This window comes from Macaca thibetana, chromosome 20 (assembly GCF_024542745.1).
Source record: "Macaca thibetana thibetana isolate TM-01 chromosome 20, ASM2454274v1, whole genome shotgun sequence".
In the NCBI taxonomy this organism is placed as follows: domain Eukaryota; kingdom Metazoa; phylum Chordata; class Mammalia; order Primates; family Cercopithecidae; genus Macaca; species Macaca thibetana.
Genome location: NC_065597.1, coordinates 27,982,938 through 28,009,697, shown reverse-complemented (window position 1 = coordinate 28,009,697; position 26,760 = coordinate 27,982,938). Strand labels below are relative to the sequence as shown.

General features: G+C 50.2%; 2 protein-coding genes across 5 annotated transcripts in view; both read left to right on the top strand.

Moving 5' to 3' along the window:
• The window catches only part of ZDHHC7 (zinc finger DHHC-type palmitoyltransferase 7), a 41,536-nt gene extending 27,820 nt beyond the window's left edge, over positions 1 to 13,716 (top strand). For 3 of the 4 annotated variants that reach the window (XM_050773740.1, XM_050773742.1, XM_050773741.1), the window contains exons 4-8: positions 6,289 to 6,413; positions 8,852 to 8,948; positions 10,242 to 10,323; positions 10,959 to 11,089; positions 11,662 to 13,716. In XM_050773740.1, the coding sequence (XP_050629697.1) occupies positions 6,289 to 6,413; positions 8,852 to 8,948; positions 10,242 to 10,323; positions 10,959 to 11,089; positions 11,662 to 11,838 (612 nt within the window). In that variant the 3' untranslated portion in view covers positions 11,839 to 13,716. The remainder of the gene's footprint in view (positions 1 to 6,288; positions 6,414 to 8,851; positions 8,949 to 10,241; positions 10,324 to 10,958; positions 11,090 to 11,661) is intronic. The other variant, XR_007722008.1, reaches the window with a different exon arrangement.
• Positions 1 to 26,760, top strand: part of MEAK7 (MTOR associated protein, eak-7 homolog) — a 672,801-nt gene that overhangs the window by 139,374 nt on the left and 506,667 nt on the right. The window lies entirely within an intron of this gene.

The following is a 26,760-nucleotide window of genomic DNA, read 5'->3' as shown; positions in this document are numbered from 1 at the left end:
CCCCTCCCCACCAATGCCCTCTGCCCCTGGCAACCACTCATCTGCTGTCTCTGTGGAATTTGCCTCTTCAGGGACTTTCATAGTCATCTCATCTGTAACCTTTTGTGCCTGGCTTTCACTAGCCATTGTGTTTTCAGGGTCCGTCGTGCTGTGGCATGATCAGTGCTTCGTTTGGTTTAGGGCTGAATAATATTCCATGCTTTGGCCGGACCTGTCTCGCTTATAACCGTCGTTAGTTGATGGGCATTTGGGCAAGTTCCGCTTTTCGGCTGTTACGAATCATGCTGCTCTGAACAGTCGTGTAAGTTTTTGTGTGGATGCATGTTTCATTTCTCTTGGGTATATACCTAGGAGTGGAGTCGCTGGGACATATGGTGACTCTATGTTTAACTTTTTGTGGAACTGCCAAGTATTCTCTAAAGTGTCTGGGGGAAAAAAAGAAAAAGGGGAAAAAAAATTGTGGGGAAGGGAATGAAAAAAAAAAAAAAACCCAAACACCGAAGCGTCCACACCATTTTACATTCCCATCTGCAGTGTGTCCACGTCTTCAACACATTGTTGCCCTTCTTTTGTGACGCCGTATCTGTCTTTGCTGTGTATCTGCCTAATGACCAACGATGTTGAGCATCATTTCATGTGCTTGTTGGTCATTTGTGTGTCTTCTTTGGAGGAATGTCTGCTTGAGTCCTTTGTCTATTTGGATGTCACTGTTTAACCCATGTCACATATTAGGACTCTGGTGACAAGTGACAGAAACCGCCAGGAGTCACTGTAAATGAAACTGAGGAAGGGGGAGTATGCAGAGCCCCAGGGCAAGGACGCCTTTGACTGCTGGCAGGTGGACAGAGGGGAGATGCTGGCAGCTGCCCTCAGGCTTTGTCTGAGTCCTGGCTTTCCTGCTGCCCAGGGAAGAAGGGCAGTCCCCAGAGCAGGTGGAGTGGCAGTCACTGATGTCTAGCTCTACTGTTCTGAAGGGGAGAGTGGGCATGGCCCAGGAGGGTCAGGTGTCATCTCTGTCTTCCCAGTGGGGAGCTGATTTCTTCTGTCCACAGATCATGTCTTTACCCTACCAGGGTCCAGTCCAGGCTGAACTAGAACCATCACATCACCTCTGAACTGAACAGTTAAGGGGTTGGGGGAGATACCCCAGTGGGACTTCATGTCATTTTTCTAAACCAATAGGACCAATCCTTGCTGGGATTGGCCTGGGTTTGTATTGTCACTTGCGGAAAGTCACTGGTGCTTTGAGTGGGGTGTGGAGGGGAAGATGGGGTCGGAGGCCTGCTGATAGAGCAATGAACCCTGCTGTGGAAGGATGCGACTTTGATCCCAAGCTTCACTTTAGGATCGTGAGAGGGCTGGGAGGGAGGCAGGCCACCCACGGCCCCGGGCCCCGGATCCCTTCACCTGATGGAGCCTGTGTCTTCAGTGCCAGCCCCGTGGATGCCCGTGAGCCTTCTCGGCAGCTGTGCGAGTGCCTTCCAGAGGTACCCTTCATGGGGCCTCGGCTGCCGTCCAGGAGCTCTGCCAAAAGCATGCTTTCCTCCCACCCTCACAGCAGTGCTGGGACGTAGGCGGAACATCCGTGTGAGAACATGAGACCTCACTGCCAGTAAGAGGCCAGGCTGGGATTTGAACCAGGTTGTCTGTCTCCAGAGCCCCGGCCTTGACAATTTCACTTTTTTTTTTTTTTTTTTTTTTTGAGACGGAGTCTCGCTCTGTCGCCCGGGCTGGAGTGCAGTGGCGCGATCTCGGCTCACTGCAAGCTCCGCCTCCCGGGTTCACGCCATTCTCCTGCCTCAGCCTCCCGAGTAGCTGGGACTACAGGCGCCCGCCGCCTCGCCCAGCTAATTTTTTGCATTTTTAGTAGAGACGGGGTTTCACCGTGTTAGCCAGGATGGTCTCGATCTCCTGACCTTGTGATCCGCCCGCCTCGGCCTCCCAAAGTGCTGGGATTACAGGCGTGAGCCACCGCGCCCGGCCGACAATTTCACTTCTTATGGGAAATTCCAAATGTGCACGGTAGGAAGAAAAGAGCACTCTGCCTTGAGCTTGTCACCACCTCACAGGGTGGCCTCGCCCATGCTGTTCCCTGCCCAGATAACCCACCTAAATCTCACTCATTCTTTCGTTTCATTTGTAAATGTGTGTATCTTTTAAAAGGGCTCTTTGTAAAAATATAACTTCAATACTGGTAGCTCATGTAAAGCAATACAATATTTAATACCATCTATCCTGTTAGAGTTCAGCTTCCCTCAATTGTCTCAATTTTTTTTGAGACAGAGTCTCACTCTGTTGCCCAGGCTGGAGTGCAATGGCCCAATCTCGGCTCATTGCAACAGTCACCTCCTGGGTTCAAGCGATTCTGTCACCTCAGCCTCCTGAGTAGCTGGGATTATAGGCATGCGCCACCACGCCCAGTTAATTTTTGTATTTTTAGTAGAGACGGGGTTTCACCATGTTGGTCAGGCTGGTCTTGAACTCCTGACCTCAAGTGATCCGCCTGCCTCGGCCTCCCAAAGTGCTGGGATTATAGGTGTGAGCCACCGTTAGTGGCCTGTCTCAATTCTTTTATAATTTTTTTCCCTTGAATCAGGATCCAAATAAGGATCCACACAGTGTGATAGGTTTATATGTCTATAACATCTCTTTTAATTAATTTGTGTGGTTGCTGCAATCTCTTTTTTTCTCTTGGGGTTTAGGTTGAAGAAACACAGTTCTTTGTTTGCAGTTGACATCCCTGTACTGGGTTTTGACATGTTCCTCCTCCCCAGCATTTTCCATAAATTAGGAGGCAGATCCACAGGCCCAGCCCCATTCTTACCTGCCCCTTAGTTAGGCCCTGGGGATCCAGAATGCATGATAGGGAGCTGGGGTGGAGAGCAGTGGAGAGAGGACAGGAAGCATGCTCTGCAAAGCCTAACTGCCCTGGAAGGGCGAGGTGGCAGTGTGTGCTTTGCCCGGGCCTGACTGGCCGCTTTGTCTCATCAGGGCAGACTGGAAGTGGGATATGGGCAGGGGCACCATGAGAGGGAACAGCCAATCAGGGAGCACCTCTGAAGGGAGGCAGCCAGGTGTTTGGGGTGGGAGGAAGGAGCCTGAAGGCATCCTATGGCCTGGAGCCTGTGGTCAGTCGGAAGATGGGCGGGAAACATTCAAGAAGTGTTTTAGAAAAAACCTCCCGAAAATGGTTAAAATGGGAACTGAGGAATGTGCTCAATTACTTGGAAGGTTTGTTCTGGTGGGAAGAAGAACGCCCCATGGGTGCAGAGGAGACGGTGCTCCAGCCCCTGCGGCTGTTGTCATGGGCACATCCGGGCAAGGCCCTTTGAGATGGTGCAGCCGTGCACACCCCCTCTGCATATGGTCTCTGTTTCTGTCAAACCACACCTCGAAAGGCTCAGGATGAAAATGTAAGTGATAGACTTGGGGCCTTAGGTGGATGGAACCCCTCCATGAAATCCCCAGGAGACCATGCCCTGAAGAGTTTCATTGTCTGCCTGGGTTCACTGTCTGTCAGGGTTCTGAGCAACAAAAAGGAATCCCTGGACCCAGCAAGTGCCTGAAATCCCACAGTCTCAGGTCCCTGAGGATCACCCAGTGCGTACTTGGCTACCCCTTCGAAATGCCTTTCCTTGCTCATAAGTGACCAAAAACTGGGGTAGCGTTGGGGTAGCCACTTTCCAGAAGTATCGTGCCACATCGTATCATATTTGCTGCTGCGGGAAAGTGCATGCATGGCTCATAAAATTACGGTGTTTGCAGTTTTCAAATCTGGCCCATTTCCTCTTATTGAGGAGATTTATAACACTCAGCTGTCACCTGAGACATATATGCAACATTGTGGGATTTTATAAATCAAAGCAGTGTTAAGATCCCTAGATTGCTGGAGGAAAGTTGATTAAAGACTCCAGGCCGGGTATGGTGGCTCATGCCTGTAATCCTAGCACTTTGGAAGGCTGAGGCGGTTGGATCACCTGAGGTCAGGAGTTCGAGACCAGCCTGGCCAACATGGCGAAACCCTGTCTCAACTAAAAATACAAAAAATTAGGCGGGTGTGGTGGTGGGTGCCTGTAATCCCAGCTACTTGGTAGGGCTGAGGCAGGAGAATCGCTTGAATCCTGGAAGCAGAGGTTGCAACGAGCCAAGATCACGCCACTGTACTCCAGCCTGGGCAACAGAGCGAGACTCTGTCTCAAAACAATAACAACAACAAAAGACTCCAAATTGTGGAATGTAATTTTTTTGGGGGGTAGGGGTGGGGGGTACAGAGTCTCACTCTGTGGCCCAGGCTGGAGTGCAGTGGCACAATCTCAGCTCACTGCAACTTCCACCTCCTGGGTTTTCTGCCTCACCCTCCTGAGTAGCTGAGATATTACAGGTGCCCGCCACCACGCCCAGCTAATTTTTGTATTTTTAGTAGAGATGGGGTTTTGCCATCTTGGCCAGGCTCGTCTTGAACTCCTAACCTCATGATCCACCCACCTCAGCCTCCCAAAGTTCTGGGATTACAGACGTGAGCCACCGTGCCCGGCCAGTAAAATGTTTTACTGATTCTGATTTAAGTTTTCAAAGATGAGTTTAAACCCTTTTCTAACTTCTTTGAGGAGGCAGTGTGTTAGGAAACACTTTGATTTTGACCAAAACAGCTTCCCCATATTAGGGCCACGGGACTGACGGGGCCTTGTTTGGAGGAAGTAAACTTCGGGGGAGGTTTGGGCAGTGAACGCTCACATTTGCCCTGCAGCCCCTCCTGGGGCCCCTGCCTGTGCTGCCCGAGTCTCTAGCTCTGGCCCATTGTGAGCCCTGAATCCAGAGGGCCGCAGTCTCTGGCTCTGCAGGGCGCTCACCTGCTGAACTTTCTAAAATTTGGATGTCAACCCTCACCCTGCAGAGATTCAGATCTGTGGCTCCCGAGCCCAGCCAGGCACCTGCATTTTAAGGAGCTCCAGCAGGGCCATTTGCTGTTGGCAGAGCCCTTCACCACGTCTGCCATCTCCCAGGCTGTTAGCTCCCACCTTCCATTTGCACCCCACCTATAACCCCTGTCTTTGCACAACCACTGCAGCCCCGACTGCTGTTCCCAATGTCTGTGGGTCTCATTCTCCAGACCTGTGATTTCTACGTGAAATGCAGACTCTGGGCTAAGAAGCAGACACAAGGCCTTGTTCCTCTTCTTGAGGCATTGGAACCCCCCCAGGCAGGTCTGCCTATCTTATTCTACCCCGCCACAGCTCCCAGAATTGTCTCCCACAAACATGGTTTTGATATATCTCCACTGCCCAAAGAACAAAGCCTTTGCTGTTGCAGCCAGTTCTGGCCTCACCTTCCCTACATCGGGTCCTCAGTTGACGTGGTGCTGGTAGGGTGACTCGTGGCTTTCAGCTCTGCCCCTTACCATCAGCTCACGACCTCCCCGACTCCTCCTTCCACTGCTTCGCCATCACTCATCTTGTCCAGCTCCTCTGGCACTTGGGGCACAGACGGATGCACGTTCAAGTTTCTGGTGCTGCTCCTGCTGGGCGGCCTCGTTGCCAGACATGAATCGGGTCAGGTGGTCTGGGCTGCCACCTCCAGGTTTGTGTGTAAATGCCTTTGAGGAAGTTGGCCAAGAGACGAAAGTATCACGTCACTTTAGCAACACGAAGTTAAAGTCCTTTTTGAGATTGTTTTGTTCCTTGTTCCCTGACTGCCCGATAAGCAAACTCTGGGCAGTGCTTGTCAGTTACCTCCCATCAGCAGGGGCTACAGGGAAGTGCTGTACACAAAGGTTCCCTGCCCCCCTGGGGACAGTCAGTGCCCTTATCTGGGAACAAGCCTTGCCTCTGAAAATGCAGGTGGTTAAGCCATTTATCAAAGGGGATAATAAAGTAGTTTTTGTTTATTGTTTGATGATATAGAAAATATAAGATGAATTTTTTTTTTATGGAGACGGAGTCTCAAACTGTCACCCAGGTTGGAGTGCAGTGGCACGATCTCGGCTCACTTCAACCTCTACCTCCCGAGTTCAAGCGATTCTTCTGCCTCAGCCTCCTGAGTAGCTAGGATTACAGGCACACCCCACCATTCCCGGCTATTTTTTTGTATCTTTATTAGAGATGGGGTTTCACCATGTTGGCCAGGCTGGGTTGGCCAGGCTGATCTCAAACTCCTGACCTTGTGATCCGCCCGCCTCAGCCTCCCAAAGTGCTGGAATTACAGGCGTGAGCCACTGCGCCCAGCCTGATGTGTTTTTTTTTTTTTAACTTTCCTTCTCCCCAACTAAAATACATTCTTCTTATATGGTAGGGGGCAGTACCCAAAGGAAACGCTACAAAAGAATACATGGAGAGCTTGCAGTTGAAGCCCGGGGAAGTGATCTACAAGTGCCCGAAGTGCTGCTGTATTAAACCCGAGCGCGCCCACCACTGCAGGTACGTGCGCGGCTGTATTAAACCTGAGCGCGCCCACCACTGCAGGTACATGGGCCCCGAGCATCTGGGCAGCGCTGCAGGGGCAGGTCTGTAGGTATCACGCTCTTTCTGGGGTAGGGAGCTGAGTAAAGGGCCAGTGCCCTAGAGTCTTTTTGGGAACTGGGAAACAGTATGGACTCAGGGATCCCCTCCTTCCCGAGGGACTCGCTGTAGCTCAAAAACCGGAGGAGGTGAAGAGGTTCTCACCTCTGTTTTGGCACACATGCTACGGGCCAGCACGTGTGTGCTCACAGCTCCTGGGCACATCCTACGGTGGTGAAGCTTAGAGGCCAGGTTGTTTTGGGCGTGGTCTCATTTTTTTTTTTTTTTTTGGTATTTATTTGGGTGTGCTCTCAAACACCAAGTTGTATTTTTAAACCCCACAGTCCAGTTATCTGCCTGGCTCAAGTAGCCTTCCTGGCCCTCATGCCTCACTCCTGCTGGTCTTGGCTGCATTTTATCCTTTTCCCCCAGATTTGCCAGCTCCTGACTCCTTTGTCTGCTCCTGGAGGGGCTGGCCGTTGATTTCACGTGTTGAAGTGTGGATGTCTGGGTGTATTTCTCCATTCCTGGAAATAGTTGTCACACATCCCTGTACTGTGAAACTGCTGGGGCGTGGCTGCACCTGGACAGTACCCTTCTCCTGGGGGGTTGTGGCCTGCTTGAATAGGCTGGAAGCCATCGATGGCCTCCAACGGGAGGAAGCCCAGACACAGGGTGCCGACTGCTTTATGGCTGGAGTGAAAGCTGTAAAAGATTCGTATCCACATGGTTTGGCCGGAAAGTGAAGGAGGATGAAATGGTATCGGAGAGTCGGTGGGTGGTTGTCTTGGGCTGGGGTTGGAAATGGGCAGTGACTGCATATGGGCTGAGGTTTCTTTCTGGGATGGTGGGAATGTTCTAAAATTAGATGGTGATGGTCTCACAACTCTGCAGATAGAATAAAAATCATTGAATGGTACATTGCAAATAGGTAGATTTTTATGGTATGTAAATTTTTTTGTGGTGTGGGGGGGTGGAGTCTTGCTCTTTTACCCAGGCTGGAGTGCAGTGGCGCAGTCTCGGCTCACTGCAACCTCTGCCTCTCAGGCTCAAGCGATTCTGGTGCCTCAGCCTCCCTAGTAGCTGGGATTACAGGCGCCTGCCACCATGCCCGGCTGATTTTTGTATTTTTAGTAGAGACGGTGTTTCGCCACATTGGCCAGGCTGGTCTCGAATTCCTGACCTCAGGTGATCCACCTGCCTCGGCCTCTCAAAGTGCTGGGATTACAGGCATGAGCCACCTTGCCTGGCCTATGATATATAAATTATACTTCAATAAATCTGTTTCTTAAGATAAAATGGGAATGTTTTGGAAGTCAGGTGCTATGGAGGATGGGCAGGGAGCCGAGGTCAATGAATGGAAGGCGATGTTATGGGCGGGGCGCAGTGGCTCAAGCCTGTAATCCTAGCACTTCGGGAGGCTAAGGCGGGCGGATCACAAGGTCAGAAGATCGAGATCATCCTGGCTAACACGGTGAAACCCCGTCTCTACTAAAAATACAAAAATAAATAAATAAATAAATTAGCTGGGCGTGGTGGCGGGCACCTGTAGTCCCAGCTACTCGGGAGGCTGAGGCAGGAGAATGGCGTGAACCCGGGAGGCGGAGCTTGCAGTGAGCCGAGATCGCACCACTGCACTCCAGCCTGGGCGACAGAGCAAGACTCCGTCTCAAAAAAAGAAAAAAAAAAATCAGGTGACGCCATGATAGCAAATCTTCCTGGAGCGAACCTGCTGCTGCCATTGATGCCGCTTGATGTAATTAAATGGTGCAAACTCGGACTAAAAAGTGATTGATAATCAAATTAGGTTATTTAAAATTGGACATAGAGAGTGTTTTAGGCAAAAGTAAAATATAGCCGTAAGCACAAGATGACTTCATGCCTGGGTGTATAGTTGATGATTCAAGATGAATATGCAATCCATATTGCATATTCATCAGTGAATATGGATTGAATGGTAGGAGTTATTTGAAGATACGAAGAATGTTTCTTTCTCTGAAGGTAAAAATTCAATTTTGTTTTTTATTGAAATAGACTTACAAGCTTGCAACATTAGGAACGTTATTGATAGGTGTACATGATCGAGCTCTACTGGGGGAGAGTCTGAAAACTCGTGGAGTATGGTTCAGTGTGACCTTTCGTCCCAGCCTGTTGATCCACTGAATATTTTCTTTAGGAAACAGAAGACATTTAATTAAAATGATAAACCTTAAAGGAATATAGTATGTATGATATTTTTTTGACATGCTGTATTAGAATATGCATTCTAATTTTCCTCCACCTTTGATTTTATTTGGTTGTGTTACTCTGGTTTCCTCAGAGCATGGAATACTGAAAAATCAAACTCTCCTTTTCAGTATTTGCAAAAGATGTATTCGGAAAATGGATCATCACTGCCCGTGGGTGAACAATTGTGTAGGAGAAAAGAATCAAAGATTTTTTGTGCTCTTCACTGTAAGTAAAAATATTTTTGTAGTGACTTACATCGAATTTGAAATTCTTTAACTGCTTCTTGCCTGGAGCAGGGAAATCTACTAACGTCAGACTAGTTTCTCTCCAACCTTTTCTCCAGGATTCAAATTATAATACTGTGCTATCATTGGCAGGAAGTAGTCCCAATAAATAAACAGTATGTTGTTTGTATTATTTTAGGTGTTCACTGTAATTCTTTCCCAGATGTTCTCAATCACTATCGTTTATTAATAATAACAGGAATCTTCCTAAAGTATGTTAGAGCTTTTTTTTTTTTTTTTTTGAGACGGAGTGTTACTCTTGTTGCCTAGGCTGGAGTGCAGTGGCGCAATCTTGGCTCACTGCAACCTTCGCTTCCCAAGTTCAAGTGATTCTCCTGCCTCAGCCTCCCAAGCAGTTGAGATTACAGGCATGAGCCACCATGCCCAGCTAATTTTGTATTTTTAGTAGAGATGGGGTTTCTCCATGTTGATTGGGCTGGTCTTGAACTCCCGACCTCAGGTGATCTGCCCGCCTTGGCCTCCCAAAGTGCTGGGATTACAGTTGTGAGCCACTGTGCGTAGCTATTTATTTTTTTATAGACGGGGTTTTGCCATGTTGCCCAGACTGGTCTTAAACTCCTGAGCTTAAGCGAGCTGCCCGCCTTGGCCTCCCAAAGTGCTGGGATTACAGTTGTGAGCCACTGTGCGTAGCTATTTATTTTTTTATAGACGGGGTTTTGCCATGTTGCCCAGACTGGTCTTAAACTCCTGAGCTTAAGCGAGCTGCCCGCCTTGGCCTCCCAAAGTACTGGGATTATAGGCGTGAGCCACCATGCCCAGCTGTATTTTTCTGTAAAATTATTCCACTTGGTCTAATATGATCTTGGGTAGGAAAATGTCAACTACTGCAATTTAATCCTTCCCTCATTTTTTTCCCTGACAAATAAGATGGAGGTATAAACATGATGTGTCATCAGCCTTTGCTCCTAGAAAGATTTAATTGTTTAAATTACTAACTGGCTGGATAGATCACTTGAGGTCAGGAGTTCCAGACCAGCCTGGCCAACATGGTGAAACCCCATCTCTACTAAAAATGCAAAACAGTTAGCCGGGCATGGTGCCTGTAGTCTCAGCTACTTGAGAGGCTGAGGCAGGAGAATTGTTTGAGCCTGGCAGGCGGAGGTTGCAGTGAGCCGAGACTACCCCACTGCATTCCAGCCTGGGCAAGAGAGGGAGACTGTTTCTAAAAAATATAAAAAATAAAAATGACTAATCAATCTCCCCCTCATTGTAGATGTACATAGCTCTGTCTTCAGTTCATGCTCTGATCCTTTGTGGATTTCAGTTTATCTCCTGTGTCCGAGGGCAGTGGACTGGTAAGTTCCCTGGCTGTGTGTCATTCCTGGCCGTGCATGCTGTTTTTGGGTAAAAGGGGAAGGCTTTAAAGGAAGAACCAGGTTTCCAATTTTGAAGGAAATCATTGCAATTATTTTAGGAATTGAATTTTAAAGAATTAAGTTTTAACACCACCATTTTGCTAGTATATTGTTTCCCCGAAAGCTTGTGTCTGTCTCCTGGTCAGCTAGCTAGCTCTACCATTGTTCAAACTAGTCTTCGCGTTGCTTGCGTGAGTGATCGACCCTGATCAAATGTAATGAAAACAGGCGCTCATTATCCTACCTTAGATATGCAGTGAGGTCTGGACTGGCTCGTCCCACCCCAGGTGGGAGCACTGCTCACTGGTATGGGTGCACACAACTCCTCTGGTTTGGCTTCAGTTGCCATTTAATTCACAAATACAGTGTCAATAGAAACCTCAGACTCTTTTGAAACCACTGGCCAGGAAGTCATGGTATGAATTTTTGCTCGGAGGGGTGGCCCTCCGTTGCTCCTTGGAGAACAATGAATGCGCCCATTTAGCAAGTGAACAACTTCCCCCTGGAAGCCGGCCAAACACTCTGCCACTCGGGGTATTCAGGACCAGTTATAACCAACTTCCTCTTGTCCGCAGAATGCAGTGATTTTTCACCTCCGATAACTGTAATCCTGTTGATCTTCCTGTGCCTTGAGGGTCTTCTGTTTTTCACTTTCACTGCAGTTATGTTTGGCACCCAAATCCACTCCATATGCAACGACGAGACGGTAAGCTTTGTTCTCGGCTGTGTGGACTTCATATGTGGTCCAAGCTTGAATGGAAAGTCCTAATGTCAACAACAGGTGCCTGTGGACTGACTCGGGAGCGTAATGGGACGGTCTTGATGAGCTTCAACAGGCTCCCTGTGTTTGCTGTTTCTTTCATTCTGTGCGGTGCATATTTCTAGTCTCAGTTTGATTTGCGAGTCAGCAGAGCCAGGCAGATTCCCAGCTCCCAGTGCAGTCAGTAAATTTTAGGGAATTGACTGCCTTTAGGGCTTGGCTCTGCAGGCCTGGAGTGGCACTCAGTAAATGTTTGTACACAGTAACTAACAAGTGAAAAACGTCGGTGCCTGGCTGGGAGGGCCATCGTGGTAGTTGGGGCTGGCCGCATGGCTGCAGCGGGGCTGGGCTCACAGAGGCCGTGGGGGTCTGGACTGGGGCAAAGCTGGGAAAGAGAGTTCACTCACCGACCCTCCATCGAGCCCACACTGTGCTTGAGCACGGTGTGATTCCAAGGCTTGGTGGGGTCTGCCGAGCTTCCTGGAGCCGCTGCCACTTGCTTTTCTTTCTGCTTCCAGGAGATCGAGCGATTGAAAAGTGAGAAGCCCACATGGGAGCGGAGGCTGCGATGGGAAGGGATGAAGTCCGTCTTTGGGGGCCCCCCCTCACTCCTCTGGATGAATCCCTTTGTCGGCTTCCGATTTAGGCGACTGCCCACGAGACCCAGAAAAGGTGGCCCGGAGTTCTCAGTGTGAGGCCCGGCTCATCAGCCTGGAACTGGCTCACAGACGTCCACTTACTTGTTTGGGGTCTGAAGGGTATCAACAGCTCATCTGTGACCAACAGGGCAACTGGAACCTACACAAACCAATTGCTTGCAGCAAGCAGAGTTTTATATATTTATAGTCACAGATGGCAGAGGAAGAGGCTCTCAGTCCCCACCTGTACAATGACGGAAAGGTATGTGGCCATGCAAAGAAGCCAACCACCATGGCCTCCTGCAGAGTTGGGACTTCTGTGGAGAAGACTGGGTTATTACATGGGTTATTCAAATCCTGTGTACTGAGCTGCTGTTTCCAATCATGAAAAACAGTCAATCCAGTGAACAGGGATTCTCCGAGCAGTCATTTCAGGGGGCTCCTGCTGACCCCGCCGCTCAGCAGTGCACTCCCCGGATCACAGCAGGGCGTTTACATAGAAAGACGTTTTGGTCTCGATTAGCTCCGATGCTTTGCACTGAAGTTGCAAAAGATCTGTGCACTGAACAGTGAAGGTGGCTTCCGGCCCACTCCCCGCTGCCCCGGAAGAGACAGCCTTTGACTCTCAGCAAGTCTGTGTGTGCGTGTGTCTGTGCGCGTGTGTGCATGTGTGTCAAAATTGCCAGTGTTGTTCAGGCAGTGTAACATTTACCGGCTGTGTGCAGCAAACAAGCTATTTTTTAGAAACCGACGTTTCAGGGAAGAGGGGAGAGAACCACGGGGTCCTGCCCGTGGTTACTATGAATGTATTGCTGTTGGAGGACATCTTGATCCAAAGAACAGCCGTTCCTGTGCGGCCCTTCGTTGCCCTCCTGCTTTCATTTTTTAAAGAAATCTTGAGTGCTTGAGGGCCTTGGAACCGATTTTTTTTTGGTTCCAGCCAAATTAGCAGTGTATAGATGGCACCTAGGTAAGAGCAGAGCCGTGGCTCAGTGACTTGATACTTTGGGCAGCTGGATCCTGTTAGTGGTGTGTGGGGCAGGGGAGGCATCCCAACTGGAGAGGCAGGGCCCAGCTCTTGGGTACCTCTGGGAAGGTGAGGGGACCATGAGGCAGCCAGCCCCTGGCAGGGGCGATCGTGCCACCACACAGGCAGCGCTCCAGCTGGGAATGGTCGGATTGGCGCCCTCGTTGGATTTTTTGGTTAGCGTTTGTTTTCTTCTCCACCCACGGCACAGGTGATAAAATGGGATCCTTGGTGCGGAGCTTAAAATGACGCCAGAAAGCCAACAGCTCCCCTCCGTGGGGACTTGCCTTAAACTTGCCTGGTTTGTACATTTTTTGCCGGACGCATCAAGAAGCAATCTGTGACCAAGTCTGAGGGTCTTCCTTTAAACGTGCCCTCCACGCTAAGAGAAGCTGGCGTCTCCCTCCCGGAACGGTTTTGCCTTTCTGTTCATCTGTGAACTGTTTTGTTTTTAATTACTCTGTACCCCATCCGAATCAGGGCTTCTACCGCTGCTGATGCAAAACCACAAAGGGACCTACCTGAGCCACCGTCCTAGCCAAGCGAGCAAACCTGCAGGGGGTTTGGAAGTGGACTTGGTCACCGCAGAAGTGTGTGCGTCATTGGGGGAAGAACTGCGTCACAGCCACCGGGACAAAGCATAGATTGTGGGTGATCCTGGAGACATGAGTTTCCAGGATTGTTTTGCATACTCATTTGCACATTGTTGTCTGGGTTGGACATGCGTGTGGGCTTCAGTGTGAGGCTTTTAATATGTATATCCTGTTATATCAATAAAACAATTATCCAAGTGGTTGAATCCTGTGAGACTTGGCAAGTGTGTGCAAATCAAGTATACTTGACTTTTCAACCTCTTCTTTCAATGTAACTTTTATATGAAATAAAGTAATCAATTGACAGTTCTCAAATGGCTTCCAAAGTGCCCGTTCTTCATGGATGGCAGTGTTTTCAGGGGGTGCCTTTCTGTGGTTCGTGGATCCAGCCTCAGGCTGTTAAGGTCACTCCCAAACAGTTTCCAGAACCTCTACATGCTTTCATGCCCATGACGAGTGACCTGGGCGCTCAAGCGCGACTCATAAATGTTGCCCAGTGAGTACTGCTGCTTGTTGAACATTTGACTCCCATCGTTTTACTTAGTCCTTTTTTTAGTGCACTTTAAAAACAATGTTTCAAAATCTCTCTCCATAGTCCAGAATCTCAAGTACCTACAATTTGATTTTAATTCATTCAACAAATTTGTCTAATATTTGCACTGTGAGGGAACCAAAATGCCCACTTAACTTCCAGAGGCCAGATGGTCAGTGTGTGCCACAGCCCTGCCTTGCATGTGCTGTGCCTTGGGGCACCTGGTGGCATTCCAGAGACGCAGAAATGGGAAGGAGACTTGAACGCGGAGGCGCGCACCAGAGCTGGGCCACTGCATGGGCAGCAGCCCTCCAGCTTGTATTTGTGGCTCTGCTGCATGTTGCTGCAATGTTATTATTTGTATTCCTTCTATTAGATTGTTATGTAGGCTCATTATATAGAAGTATGACGCTTGCATTAAAACAAAACAAAAATATCCCCGAAATAGGAAGGTGGCTAAATCTTATCTTCTATTGTATGTGAACTTGGGTTGGGTATGGAAGCAGGGGAAAAACTTGAAGGGTAGCCTGGGAGCCACACACAAAAAGCAGGGTGCCCATAAAAAAAGCACAGGCGCCCTACAGCATCTCCTGAGGAACCTCTTTAAAACTGCGTTGCTGCTTATCCAGCTGCCAATTTTAACCAAGACAACCTGAAGAGGCTGAGGGAAAATCGTCTGGTTTTCCCTGTGGCTGGTTCTGGGAGCTGAAAGCTGAGCCAGTCTCTGAGCTATAAGAGAACGAGTTGCTCAGCGGTCAGGCCCGATGGGCCCGTGCAGGTGGCTTCCTAAAAGGGCCAGCAAGTTTCTGAAGAAGGTTCTAGGCACAGCACATCTGCAGTCCAGAAAACTCTGGGTTTCCTGCCTGCTCTCCCGTCCCTATTCACCGAATATATGTGCGTCCCATGTTTCGTACATCATCAAGTTTAGTTGTGATGACTGAATACTTTGCTGCTAAACCAGATAGGGGCCTATGATTTTTTTGTCCAACTTTCTGCTTTTACAGAGGTGAAGCTGCCTCGTGTGTTCCCGTTCCAGCTGTCACTGAGTGTCTGCACCCCAGCCAGCCTCTGCCACGGGCAGCACCTGCACTGCCTCCCCCATTCCCTGCTGAGAGGGCCTGGCTTCTCCAGGGTTGGTGGGTTCAATCTCCCAGGTCCCAGGGTCTACACTTCCAGATCCTTGCAATGGTACAGCCGCTCCCTGGGAGTTGCTGGAGAAGGGGTGCCTTATTCTTCAAGTTTCCGGTATTTTGGCCCACCTAAAAATGCCTTATTCTGCCTCACCTTTGGTTGATGATGTAGCTAAGTACTTTTCACTCAGCCTGTTGGAGACACAACCCCACCATCTTCTAGCTCCCAGAGCAGCCATGGAGAGCCCACACTCTCCCGGCCCCTGTGCTATGTGACTTAGCTTTTCTTTTTTTTTGAGATAGGTTCTTGCTGTGTCACCCAGGCTGGATCTCAGCCCAGACTGGAGTACAGTGGCATGATCTCAGTTCACTGCAACTTCCACCTTCTGGACTCAAGCGATTCTTGTTCCTCAGCCTTCTGAGTCGCTGGGACTACAGGCGCTTGTCACAATGCCCAGATAACTTTTTTGTATTTTTGGAAGAGACAGGGTTTCGCTGTGTTGCCCAGGCTGGTCTCGAACTCCTGACCTCAAGTGATCTGCCCACCTCGGCCTCCCAAAGCACTGAGATTATAGGCGTGAGCCGCCGCGCCTGGCCCACAGCCTCTCTTTAGTCCTCAGTTTCTCAGGGTTGACGACAAGGTGCCTTGGCCTCAGTTCTGCTGGCTGTGCTGGTGCTCAGTAGATTCTTTCCAGCTGACACTCAGCTTTCCGGTTCTGGCAGACATTCTGTGTTAAGTCTTTGGGAATCCCATTCACTCCATTTTCTTTTCTAATTTTAAGATTGCATGTTGAACCGCCTAGACTGATCCTCTAATTTTCTTATTGTACACTCTGTTTTCTGGAAAATCTTTAGCTTTGTTTTTTTTTTTTTTTTTTTTTTTTGAGACGGAGTCTCGCTCTGTCGCCCAGGCTGGAGTGCAGTGGCCGGATCTCAGCTCACTGCAAGCTCCGCCTCCCAGGTTCACGCCATTCTCCTGCCTCAGCCTCCCGGGTAGCTGGGACTACAGGCGCCCGCCACCACGCCCGGCTAGTTTTTTGTTGTTGTTGTATTTTTTTTAGTAGAGACGGGGTTTCACCGTGTTAGCCAGGATGGTCTCGATCTCCTGACCTCGTGATCCGCCCGTCTCGGCCTCCCAAAGTGCTGGGATTACAGGCTTGAGCCACCGCGCCCGGCCTGCTCTTTTTTTTTTTTTTTTTTTTTTTGAGACAGGGTCTTGCTCTGTCCCTCAGGCTGGAGAGCAGTGGCATGATCTCCTCTCACTGCAACCTCTGGCCTTGCAGGTTCAAGTGATTCTCCTGCTTCAGCCTCCTGAGTAGCTGGGATTACAGGCATGCGCCACCACGCCCGGCTAATTTTTGTATTTTTAGTAGAGACGGGGTTTCACCATGTTGGCCGGGCTGGCCGAACTCCTGGCCTCAAGTGATCTGCCTACCTAGGCTTCCTGGAGTGGTGGGATTACAGGTGTGAGCCAGCATGCCCCGCCCAGCTTTGTCTTTTAGCTCTTCTGGATTTTTTTTTTTTTTTTTTAATTCAGGCTATGGTAGTTTTAATTTCCAGAAACTTTTTATTTCCCTTTGTGGTTCTGAGGAAACATCATCTCGAGTGTCTTCTGCGGATGCCCTGCCCTTCGCTGTCTCTAAGGATACTGGGGTTTTGTTTTGCATTTCCCCTGGCTTCCTGGGTGGTTTTCTCCCAGCCTCCCCACTCCGCATTCTCTACTCTGCGTGCTCTTGGCTTTCCTATTGGAAGCTCTCCTCCACGTTCTGCGTGAGTCACCAGCCCACTGCCTGGCAGGGCTGTGCAGGGAGCCAGCTTTTCTGTGAGGAGGTCCCCAGCTCCTGACTGGAAAACTGGCTGCTGGCTTTCCTGGGGCTCGGTAGAGAAGGGCCCAGAAGCTTCGCTGGGCAGTAAATAGACCCGTCCCTCTCTCCTTTTCTGCTCCGAGTAGTGCCTGGTGTCCTTGACTCCATGATCTACCAGGAATAGCTGCCCCTCTCCTTTGGGTGCTGGGGGGTGGTACCTAGGAGTCTGACCTCCTCCTACAGAAAATTCTTTCCCCATCCTTCATATCTGGGAACCACTTGTCAAACTCCGGTGTTCCTTGGTGCTCTCCCCCCATCCCTGGGAGGCAGTGTGGCCAAGGTGGTCATTTCACAGGTGGGGAAATGGAGGCCAAGCAGCTTTCTGACATGCCCAGCTGGGTAACAGGGCTGACCTCTCACGGTATATCAGCCCATGCTCAGGAGAAAATTTCCCCAAATACCATAGCCCTTGTTTATGGAAGAGCTGCCTGTCCTGTGCTAAGATTTAACATGTACGGTTTCCCTGAACTCTCGCAATCACCACCATCTCATGGATGGGGAAACTGAGGTCGAGAGAGGTTGCTCAGAGGCCCATAGGTAGCAAACAAGGATCATATTATGTTTTAACATTATCAAAACTAGCTGTTTAATAATGGTGCCATTACTAATAATGTGAGAAACTGTAACAGGGACTTTCCTGCAACTCACCTGATCATCCAGAAGCACAGAACTCCATGGGGGCCAAGAGCTGCCACTTTGTGGATTTTCACACGTCACCGATGGTGGCCACATGAGAGGAGGGTGCCAGGTGAGGGACTTAACCCTGTGGGGAGAGAAGGGGTTGGCCCATCAGCGTGCGCTGCATGACGACCACCAGGGGGCGCCATGATACAGCAAATACGCACTACTCAGCCTGCGGGAACGAGTTCACCCACCGCTGGCTCATCTGCTCAGCAGGTTCACAGATATTTACAGAGCACCTACTGTGTGCCAGCAAGGCGCCTGCCCTCCATAGACACAAATTGGCTCACACCTGTGCTCCCAGCACTTTGGGAGTCCAAGGCAGGTGGATTACTTGAGGTCAGGAGTTTGAGACCAGCCTGCCCAACATGGCAAAACCCTGTCTCTACTAAAAACACAAAAATCAGTGGGGCATGGTGACTCATGTTTTTAAATCCAGATACTCAGGAGGCTGAGGCAGGGGAATTGCTTGAACCCAGGAGGCGGAGGTTGCAGTGAGACAAGATTGTGCCACCGCACTCCAGCCTGGGTGAACAGAGTGACACTCTGTCTCAAAAAAAAAAAAAAAAAAGATACTAATACAATAAATTAAATATGCAATTTATAGACTGATTTCTGCTATCAGGGCAGAGAACAGGAGATATCCACTATCAGCGTGGATATTGTGAAGGACAGAGTTGTCAGCGGGAGGTGAGGGGCTGTAACTGGGTTACCTGACGTGCAAAGGCCCTGGGGCAGGTAAGGGCTGGGTTGGTTGCAGTACACTCCTGTGGGACTTTTTGTTTTTTGTTTTGTTTTGTTTTGTTTTTTAGAGAGTCTTGCTCTGTCACCCAGGCTGCAGTGCAGTGGCGAGGTCTCGGCTCCCTGCAACCTCTACTGTCCGGGTTCAAGCAATTCTCCCACCTCAGCCTCCTGAGTAGCTGGGATTACAGGTACCCACCACCACGCCCGGCTAATTTTTGTATTTTTAGTAAAGACAGGGTTTCACCATCTTGGCCACTCCTGACCTCAGGTGATCCGCCTCCCAAAGTGCTGGGATTACAGGCATGAACCACCACATCCAGCCAAGTTTTAGTCTCTTTAATGTCAATGTGAAGGGGTGGCCTGCCCCACCACGCCTGTGGGCGTTTCTCATCAGGTGGAATGAGAGACTTGAGAAAAGAAAGAGACACAGAGACAAAGTATAGAGAAAGAAAAAGTGGGCCCAGGGCAACGATCTCTGAGTTCCCTCAGTATTTATTGATCATTATCTTTACTATCTCAGAGAGGGGGAAGTGGCAGGACAATAGGGTCATAGTAGGGAGAAGGTCAGCAAGAAGATATATGAATAAAGATCTGTGACATTGAATAAGTTTAAGGAAAAGTGCTGTGCTTTGATGTGCATATGCAAACATCTCCATACACATTTCCAGTGCATAAAGAGCAGCATTACACTAGCACGTCTCACCTCCAGCCCTAAGGCAGTTTTCTCCTATCTCAGTAAATAGAACATACAATCGGGTTTTAAACCGAGACATTCCATTGCCCAGGGATGGGCAGGAGACAGATACCTTCCTCTATCTCAACTGCAAAAAGGCCTTCCTTCCTCTTTTACTAATCCTCCTCAGCACAGACCCTTTACGGGTGTCGGGCTGGGGGACGAACGGGTCTTTCCCTTCCCACCCACGAGGCCATATTTCAGACTATCACACGGGGAGAAACCTTGGACAATACCTAGCTTTCCTAGGCATAGGTCCCTGCAGCTTTCCGCAGTGTTTGTGTCCCTGGGTACTTGAGATTAGAGAGTGGTGATGACTTTTAACAAGCATGCTGCCTTCAGGCACTTGTTTAACAAAGCACATCCTGCACAGCCCTGAATCCATTAAACCTTGAGTAAACACAGCGTATGTCTCTGCAAGGACAGGGTTGGGGGTAGAGTTACCGATTAACAGCATCTCAAGGCAGAAGAATTTTTCTTAGTACAGAACAAAATGGAGTCTCTTATGTCTACTTCTTTCTACACAGACACAGTAACAGTCTGATCTCTCTTTCTTTTCCCCACATCAATGTGGAGTCAGAACTGGTTAAGACCCCAGAATGCTGGGGCTCTGAGCTGCAAAATTCATCCAGTTTATTCTGCCAGGCTTGGAGAAGGCGCCGAGGGGTTAACGCCACACAGAGGGTCGCAGGCTGACTATGGGAGAGACTCCTTGAAGCCACGTTTCTTAAGAGATGGGCTAGCTCTTCCCCCAAAGCCTAGGAGCAAAGCAAAATTTGGCTTCCGAAGAGAAGTGACATCAAAGGCCTTTCCCTCTTGGGTGGGTTGTGAGGGCTTCTCAGGTGGGAACGCTGAGGTCAGCTGGAGCAGGGGTGGAGGGGTGGAGGGGTGGTGTGAGAAGCCAGGAGGGGTCTGCGCATGGCCTTTCTTTGGTCTCTGTTGGGTGAGGCCCAGCCATCTGCAGCACCAGGGGACAGACACTTGCTCCCTGGGTGGCCTGGAAGGCTGACTGTTGCCCAGCTCCGTGGAGAGCCCGGGAAGCCTCCACCTGTAGCCATCAGCGCTGGGAAGCTCCCAGCTCTGATCAGTCAGAGCACCTGCTCCAGAGAAGCAGGGAGAGGTGGGACTATGGCTGGGTCCCTCGGGGACAGAGCAGCACCTGACTGGGGCTTTTGCTTTGTATAGGCAGGGAGAGCAACCCCAGACACACACGTGTGTGATTCAAGCGGCCCTGCTCCAGCCAGGCCAGAGATGAGCAGCCAGGACACGCCCTGCACCCCCTCCCCTCCTCTGGGCTCTGGGTGTGATGAGTGGGAGCTGCGAGGGTTTCCCTCCCTCAACATGTCCCTTCTGCACGCTGGCTCATGCCTGTAATCCCAGCACTTTGGGAGGCCGAGGCGGACCGATCACCCGAAGTAAGGACTTTGAGACTAGCCTGACCAACATGGGGAAACCCTGTCTCTACTAAAAATGCAAAAATTAGCCAGGCATGGTAGTGCGCGCCTGTAATTCCAGCTACCTGGGAGGAGAATTGCTGAGGCAGGAGAATTGCTTCAACCCAGGAGGCAGAGGTTGCAGTGAGCTATCACACCACTGCACTCCAGCCTGGGCAACAGAATGAGATTCTGTCTCGAAACAAAACCAAACAAAACATGTCCCTTCCTTTCCCACCCTCAGCCTGTAACTTCCCCACCACAGCATCACATCTAACTGGGAGAAGCCTCATACCAAAGCTGTCTTCTGTCCCCCACACCTTCATGTGAATGAACTTGTTTTTTTTAGGACAGTGGTTTTCAAAGCACATCCCCCTCCGTGGACCAGGGGCATCGGCATCACTAGGAACTTGTTAGAAATGGAAATTCTCAGCCCCACCCCAGACCTCTCCAATCAGAAACTCTGATGTCCACCCGGTGATCTGTGTTTTAGCAACACGCTCCAAGTTCAAAATCACAGCTCTGGGACTCAGGGTCAGAAAGAGTAGGGGATTCCCTGGGTGGAGGGGAATAGGCTTTTCAAGTTCAATGCAGCCAGAAACCGCCAAATCCGGTCATCTGCCAGCTATTCAGGATCCCAGCACCAGGCTCACTAGCCGTGAGGCCCGGAGTGGGTCACCTCCTGCCTCTGCATCTCAGTTTCCTTGTCTGTAAAACGACAACTTCTGCCTCATGCAGCTGCTGGGAGGATCAGCAATAATGAATCTTGAAGGGCAAGAGGATGCTTGGCACATAGGTGCTCAAGAAATAGTAAGGATGGCCGGGCGCGGTGGCTCAAGCCTGTAATCCCAGCACTTTGGGAGGCCGAGACGGGTGGATCACGAGGTCAGGAGATCGAGACCATCCTGGTGAACACAGTGAAACCCCGTCTCTACTAAAACTACAAAAAACTAGCCGGGCGAGGTGGCGGGCGCCTGTAGTCCCAGCTACTCGGGAGGCTGAGGCAGGAGAATGGCGTGAACCCGGGAGGCGGAGCTTGCAGTGAGCTGAGATCAGGCCACTGCACTCCAGCCTGGGCGACAGAGCGAGACTCCGTCTCAAAAAAAAAAAAAAAAAAAAAAAAAAGAAATAGTAAGGATGGCTGGGTGTGGTGGCTCATGTCTGTAATCCCAGCACTTTGGGAGGCAGAGGCGGGTGGATCACAAGGTCAAGAGTTCGAGACCAACCTGGCCAATATGGTGAAACCCCATCTCTACTAAAAGTACAAAAAAAAAAAAAAAAAAAAATTAGCCTGGCGTGGTGGTGGGTGCCTGTAGTCCCAGCTACTCGGGAGGCTGAGGCAGGAGAATTGCTTGAACACAGGAGATGGAGGTTGCAGGGAACCAAGATCATACCACTGCACTCCAGCCTGGGCAACAGAGCGAGACTCCATCTCAAAAAAAAAAAGAAGAAGAGAAAAGAAATGGTGAGGACTATCACAGGATGGGCTGCAGAGGGCTCTGTAGCCTTCGCCTCACTGGAAGCCAGACCCATGGAGCAGAGAGCGGGAGACGCCTGATTCCGTGCCCATCTTGTTTACCCCTTACTTGGTTTTTTGGGGATAACATGGTGATCGCAGTTAAGATGGTCTAGCAGTTTTCTGTGGGTTTTTTAAAAAAGAAAAAAAGCAAACAAGAACATAACCAACCAAACAAAACCAAGTCCATTTATAACAAAATCCACCAAAGTAAACATTTACAACCTTCCCAGAAAGTGTTTTATCCATGGCAGAGAGGCCTGCGGGATTTTAAAAGGCTGCGGCTCTTGCCTTTTAAAACCACGAACATCTTGGTGTTTGTCTAGAGCTTTTCTCTCTGCCTGGAGGTACTTTTCCATCTGTCCTCCTTTCTCTAAGTAAACCCCAATGAGATGAGATGAGGGGTGGCCTTCTCCCAGGTGCTTGGACTGAACACACAGACACTCCACCCCAGGTCATCTTGGGTTAAGAATGGAAGCTGGCAGCTGAGATCTAGATCTGCCTCCAGTGGTGTTGATAAAATACCGTTAGTCAGTTTGCTAAGATCTACAAATCAGGAGATTTCATCTTGAAATTCAGATTTATTGCTTTCCTGGGCCCCAGTTCTTCCTGCCGAACTCGCTGGAGCTGGAGGCTGTGCCTGTGCACACCACCCAGGACAGCATTTCAGTTTAGAAAAATAATGTATTGAGGTAAAATTCATGTGACGTAGAGCAACTGATTTAAACCGCATAAAGTCAATAGCGCTTAACATCATATATTTGCAATCTTGTACCAGCTCAATCCTATCTAGTTCTAAAACATTGCATCATTCTCATTAGCAGCCAGTCCCTCCCCCTCCTCCCCGTCTCCTCCCCTCCTCCCCTCGGCTCCTTCCTCCCCTTCCTCCCTGCCTCCTCCCCCTCCTCCCGGCCGCCTCCTCCTCTTCCCCGTCTCCTCCCCTGGCCCCTGGCCCCTACTCAACTACTCTGTTTCTATGAATCTGCCTGTTCTGAACATTTCATAGAAATGGAATCTTGCAAAATATGTCCTCCCGTGTCTGGCTTCTTTCACTCGGCATTATGCTTTCAGGTTCCGTCCACGTGGTAGCGCGTGTCCAGACTTCATGCCTTTTTATGGCGGAACATGACAGCATCACGTGTTTGCGTCTGTACTGCTGGTATCCACCCAGTATCCTGCAGCAAGCTCAAGGCAGGGTGGGCCCTGATCCCAGCTCCTTTTTGCCTGCTCTGGCCTCACCCCCTTCTCTACTAGGCCTCGCTAGCTCACTGCCCCAGGGGGCACTCATGTTGGCGGCAAACGTCCTCCAAGGAGCAAGTCTCTGATGGATGCAGGCAGCCCTTGTGCTTACCCTCCTAGCTGTGTGCTGTGTTTTATTAGAAAAAAAATTTTGACTTTTCACTTTGAAATAATTTCAGACTTACAAAAAAGTTGCAAATATAGCAGAGATTTCCTACCTACCCTTTACACAGCACTCCCCACCCCCTGCCTTTTTTTTTTTTTTTTTTTTTAACAGAATTTCACTCTTGTTGCTCAGACTGGAGTGCAGTGGTGCGGTCTCAGCTCACTGCAACCTCCACCTTCTGGTTTCAAGCGATTCTCCTGCCTCAGCCTCCCGAGTAGCTGGGATTACAGGTGCCTGCCCACCTCGCCTGGCTAATTTTTGTATTTTTAGTAGAGACGGGGTTTCACCGTGTTGGCCAGGCTGGTCTCGAACTCCTGAACTTGTGATCCGCCTGCCTCAGCCTCCCAAAGTGCTGGGATTACAGGCATAAGCCACTGTGTCTGGCCCAGCATCTCCCCTCGTTTTTTTTTTTTTTTTTTTGAGACGGAGTCTTGCTCAGTCACCCAGGCTGGAGTGCGGTGGCACAATCTCCCCTCACTGCAAGCTCCGCCTCCCGGGTTCACGCCATTCTCCTGCCTCAGCCTCCTGAGTAGCTGGGACTATAGGCGCCTGCCACTACGCCCGGCTAGTTTTTTTTTATATTTTTAGTAGAGACGGGGTTTCACCGTGTTAGCCAGGATGGTCTCGATCTCCTGACCTTGTGATCCGCCCATCTCAACCTCCCAAAGTGCTGGGATTACAGGCATGAGCCACCACATCTGGCCCATCCCCCATTTTTTAATCATCCAGGTCAAAATGTCAAGCATCCCCAAATGCTAATGTCCCATCTAACCACTGAGCAATTATTATTTTTTTTTTTTGAGATGGTGTCTTGCTCTGTTGCCCAGGCTGGAGTGCAGTGGCATGATCTCAGCTCTCTGCAACCTCCACCTCCCCGGTTCAAATGATTCTCTTGCCTCAGCCTCCCAAGTAGCTAGGACTATAGGCACACACCACCATGTCTGGCTAATTTTTGTTTGTATGTGTGTGGTTTTTTTTTTTTTTTTTTTTTTTTTTGAGGTGGAGTCTCACTCTGTTGCCCAGGCTGGAGTGCAGTGGCATGATCTCAGCTCACTGCAATCTCCACCTCCCAGGTTCAAATAATTCTCCTGCCTCAGCCTCCCAAGTAGCTGGGACTATAGGCACCCGCCACCATACCTAGCTAATTTTTGTTTTTTTTTCTTTTGAGACGGAGTCTCACTCTGTTGCTCAGGCTGGACCACAGTGGCACAACTGCGGCTCACTGCAACGTCCGCCTCCTGGGTTCAAGTGATTCTCCTATCTCAGCCTCCTGAGTAGTTGGGATTACAGGCACATGCAACCACACCCAGCTAATTTTTGTATTTTGAGACGGGGTTTCGCCATGTTGGCCAGGCTGGTCTCGAACTCCTGACCTCAGGTGATCCACCTGCCTTGGCCTTCCAAAGTGCTAGGATTACAGGCATGAGCCACCGCACCTGGCGTAACCCCTGGGCAATTATTGACACTAGGAAGCTGGCATGGAGGCACCACTGTCAACTCGTCCACAGCCTTCTCCAGATCTCACAATGTCCTGTGGGGCCCTTCACCTGGCCCTGGATCCAGTCCGGCTCTCACAGTGGTCACATCTCCTGGGACTCCTCAGCTGGAGACAGTTCCTCAGTCTCTCCTGCCTAGCACTGGCCAGATATTTTGTAGAATGTTCCTCAATTGGGGATTGTCTGATGCTCCCTTAGGAACACATCCAGGTTCTGCTGTGCCCCATCTAGGGCCTCTGCTCCTTTCCAGGGGAAGCAGCTCCGGAGGGGGGAGTAAACAGGCAGGGAGTGCCAGCCATGGCCACCACTGTCCCCCATCACAAAGATCAGGCTTCCTGCCAAGAACTGGAGCTTCACAGGGGAAGGGGCTGAGTGGACAGGCACCACTTGTAGGATCTGCCTCTGCCGTAAGATGACTCCATCTACCCCAGGAGGGCACCACAGGGCCAGCCTCTTCCTGTCTGGGCTCTTCGCAGCCCTCCAGCCCCTCCTTCCCTGGGAGGCCGAGATCACAGCAGGGCCCCCGTTAAGCTAGAGCTTGTGAGTGGTCGGTGGGCTGGGGCGCTTTAGAGACAAGCTTCCTGCTGGGCCAGAGGCTCTGAGCCCCACCTTCGGGGTCTGGGGACAACATCGTTGGGGCTGCCCTCCTGGCCCAGCGCTTCCTTGCTGGGGCCTGGGCAGCCAGGACTGGGCTGGGATTGGGGTACACTTGTTCATCCAGAAGGAGCTGAGTACCTCAGCAGCTGGGCTTGCTGCATTGTGCGTCTGTGATTGTGTGTGTGTGTGAGTGTGTGTGTGTGACTGTGTGATTGTGAGTGTGATTGTGTGATTGTGTGATCGTGTGATTGTGTATATCATTGTGTGCATGATTGTGCATGATTGTGCGTGTGAATATGTGATTGTGATTGTGTGCAGCTGCATGATTCTGTGTGCGACTGTTTGCAATTGTGCTCGTGATTGCGTGTGTGTGATTGTGTGACTGTGTGATTGTGATTGTGTGATTGTGTGTGACATTTTGTGATTACATAAGTGTAGTTGGCATCCCTGTGTGGTTTTGTATGTGATTTTGAGTGATCGTGAGATGATTGTGTGCACATGTAATTTTGCATGGCTGTATGTGTGTATGCAATTTTGTGAGATTGTATGTCTGGTTGTATGCGCGAGCGTGCTTGGAACGAGACTGAATTCAGGTCTCTGAAGCTCCGTTTCCAAACTGTAGTGGGAGAAATCTTGGAGACACGGGAGGCACCCAGACCCAAGGAAGGTTGGGGCTTCCCCGGCTCTTCCCCATCACTCGAGGGGTTGGGGGGCAGGGAAAGTAGCTGTAACACCAGAAACAGAAACAGCAGCAGCAGCAGCTACCAACAGTCAAACCCTTAGCTCGGCCGGCTCCCAGTCCGCCCACCCCTCGTGTGCCAACTCCTCACAAAAGCGCCAGGGAGCGGGAGCTGTGAGGGGAAAACCGAGGCTCAGGGTCAAAACCCGGACCCTCTAAAGCCAGGGTCTTTAGGGTTTTTTAACCTCTATTTATTTGAAAACTAGTAAGTTCATGTTTTGAGTGGGTGGTACCCACTCAGGGCCTAGATGGTCTCCGAGCATGTTCAAGCTGACAGGTGCGTGTGCGTGCATACCCACGTTTCGAGCTGACAGGTGCGTGTGCGTGCGTACCCACGTTTCGAGCTGACAGGTGCGTGTGCGTGCGTACCCACGTTTCGAGCTGACAGGTGCGTGTGCGTGCGTACCCACGTTTCGAGCTGACAGGTGCGTGTGCGTGCGTACCCACGTTTCGAGCTGACAGGTGCGTGTGCGTGCGTACCCACGTTT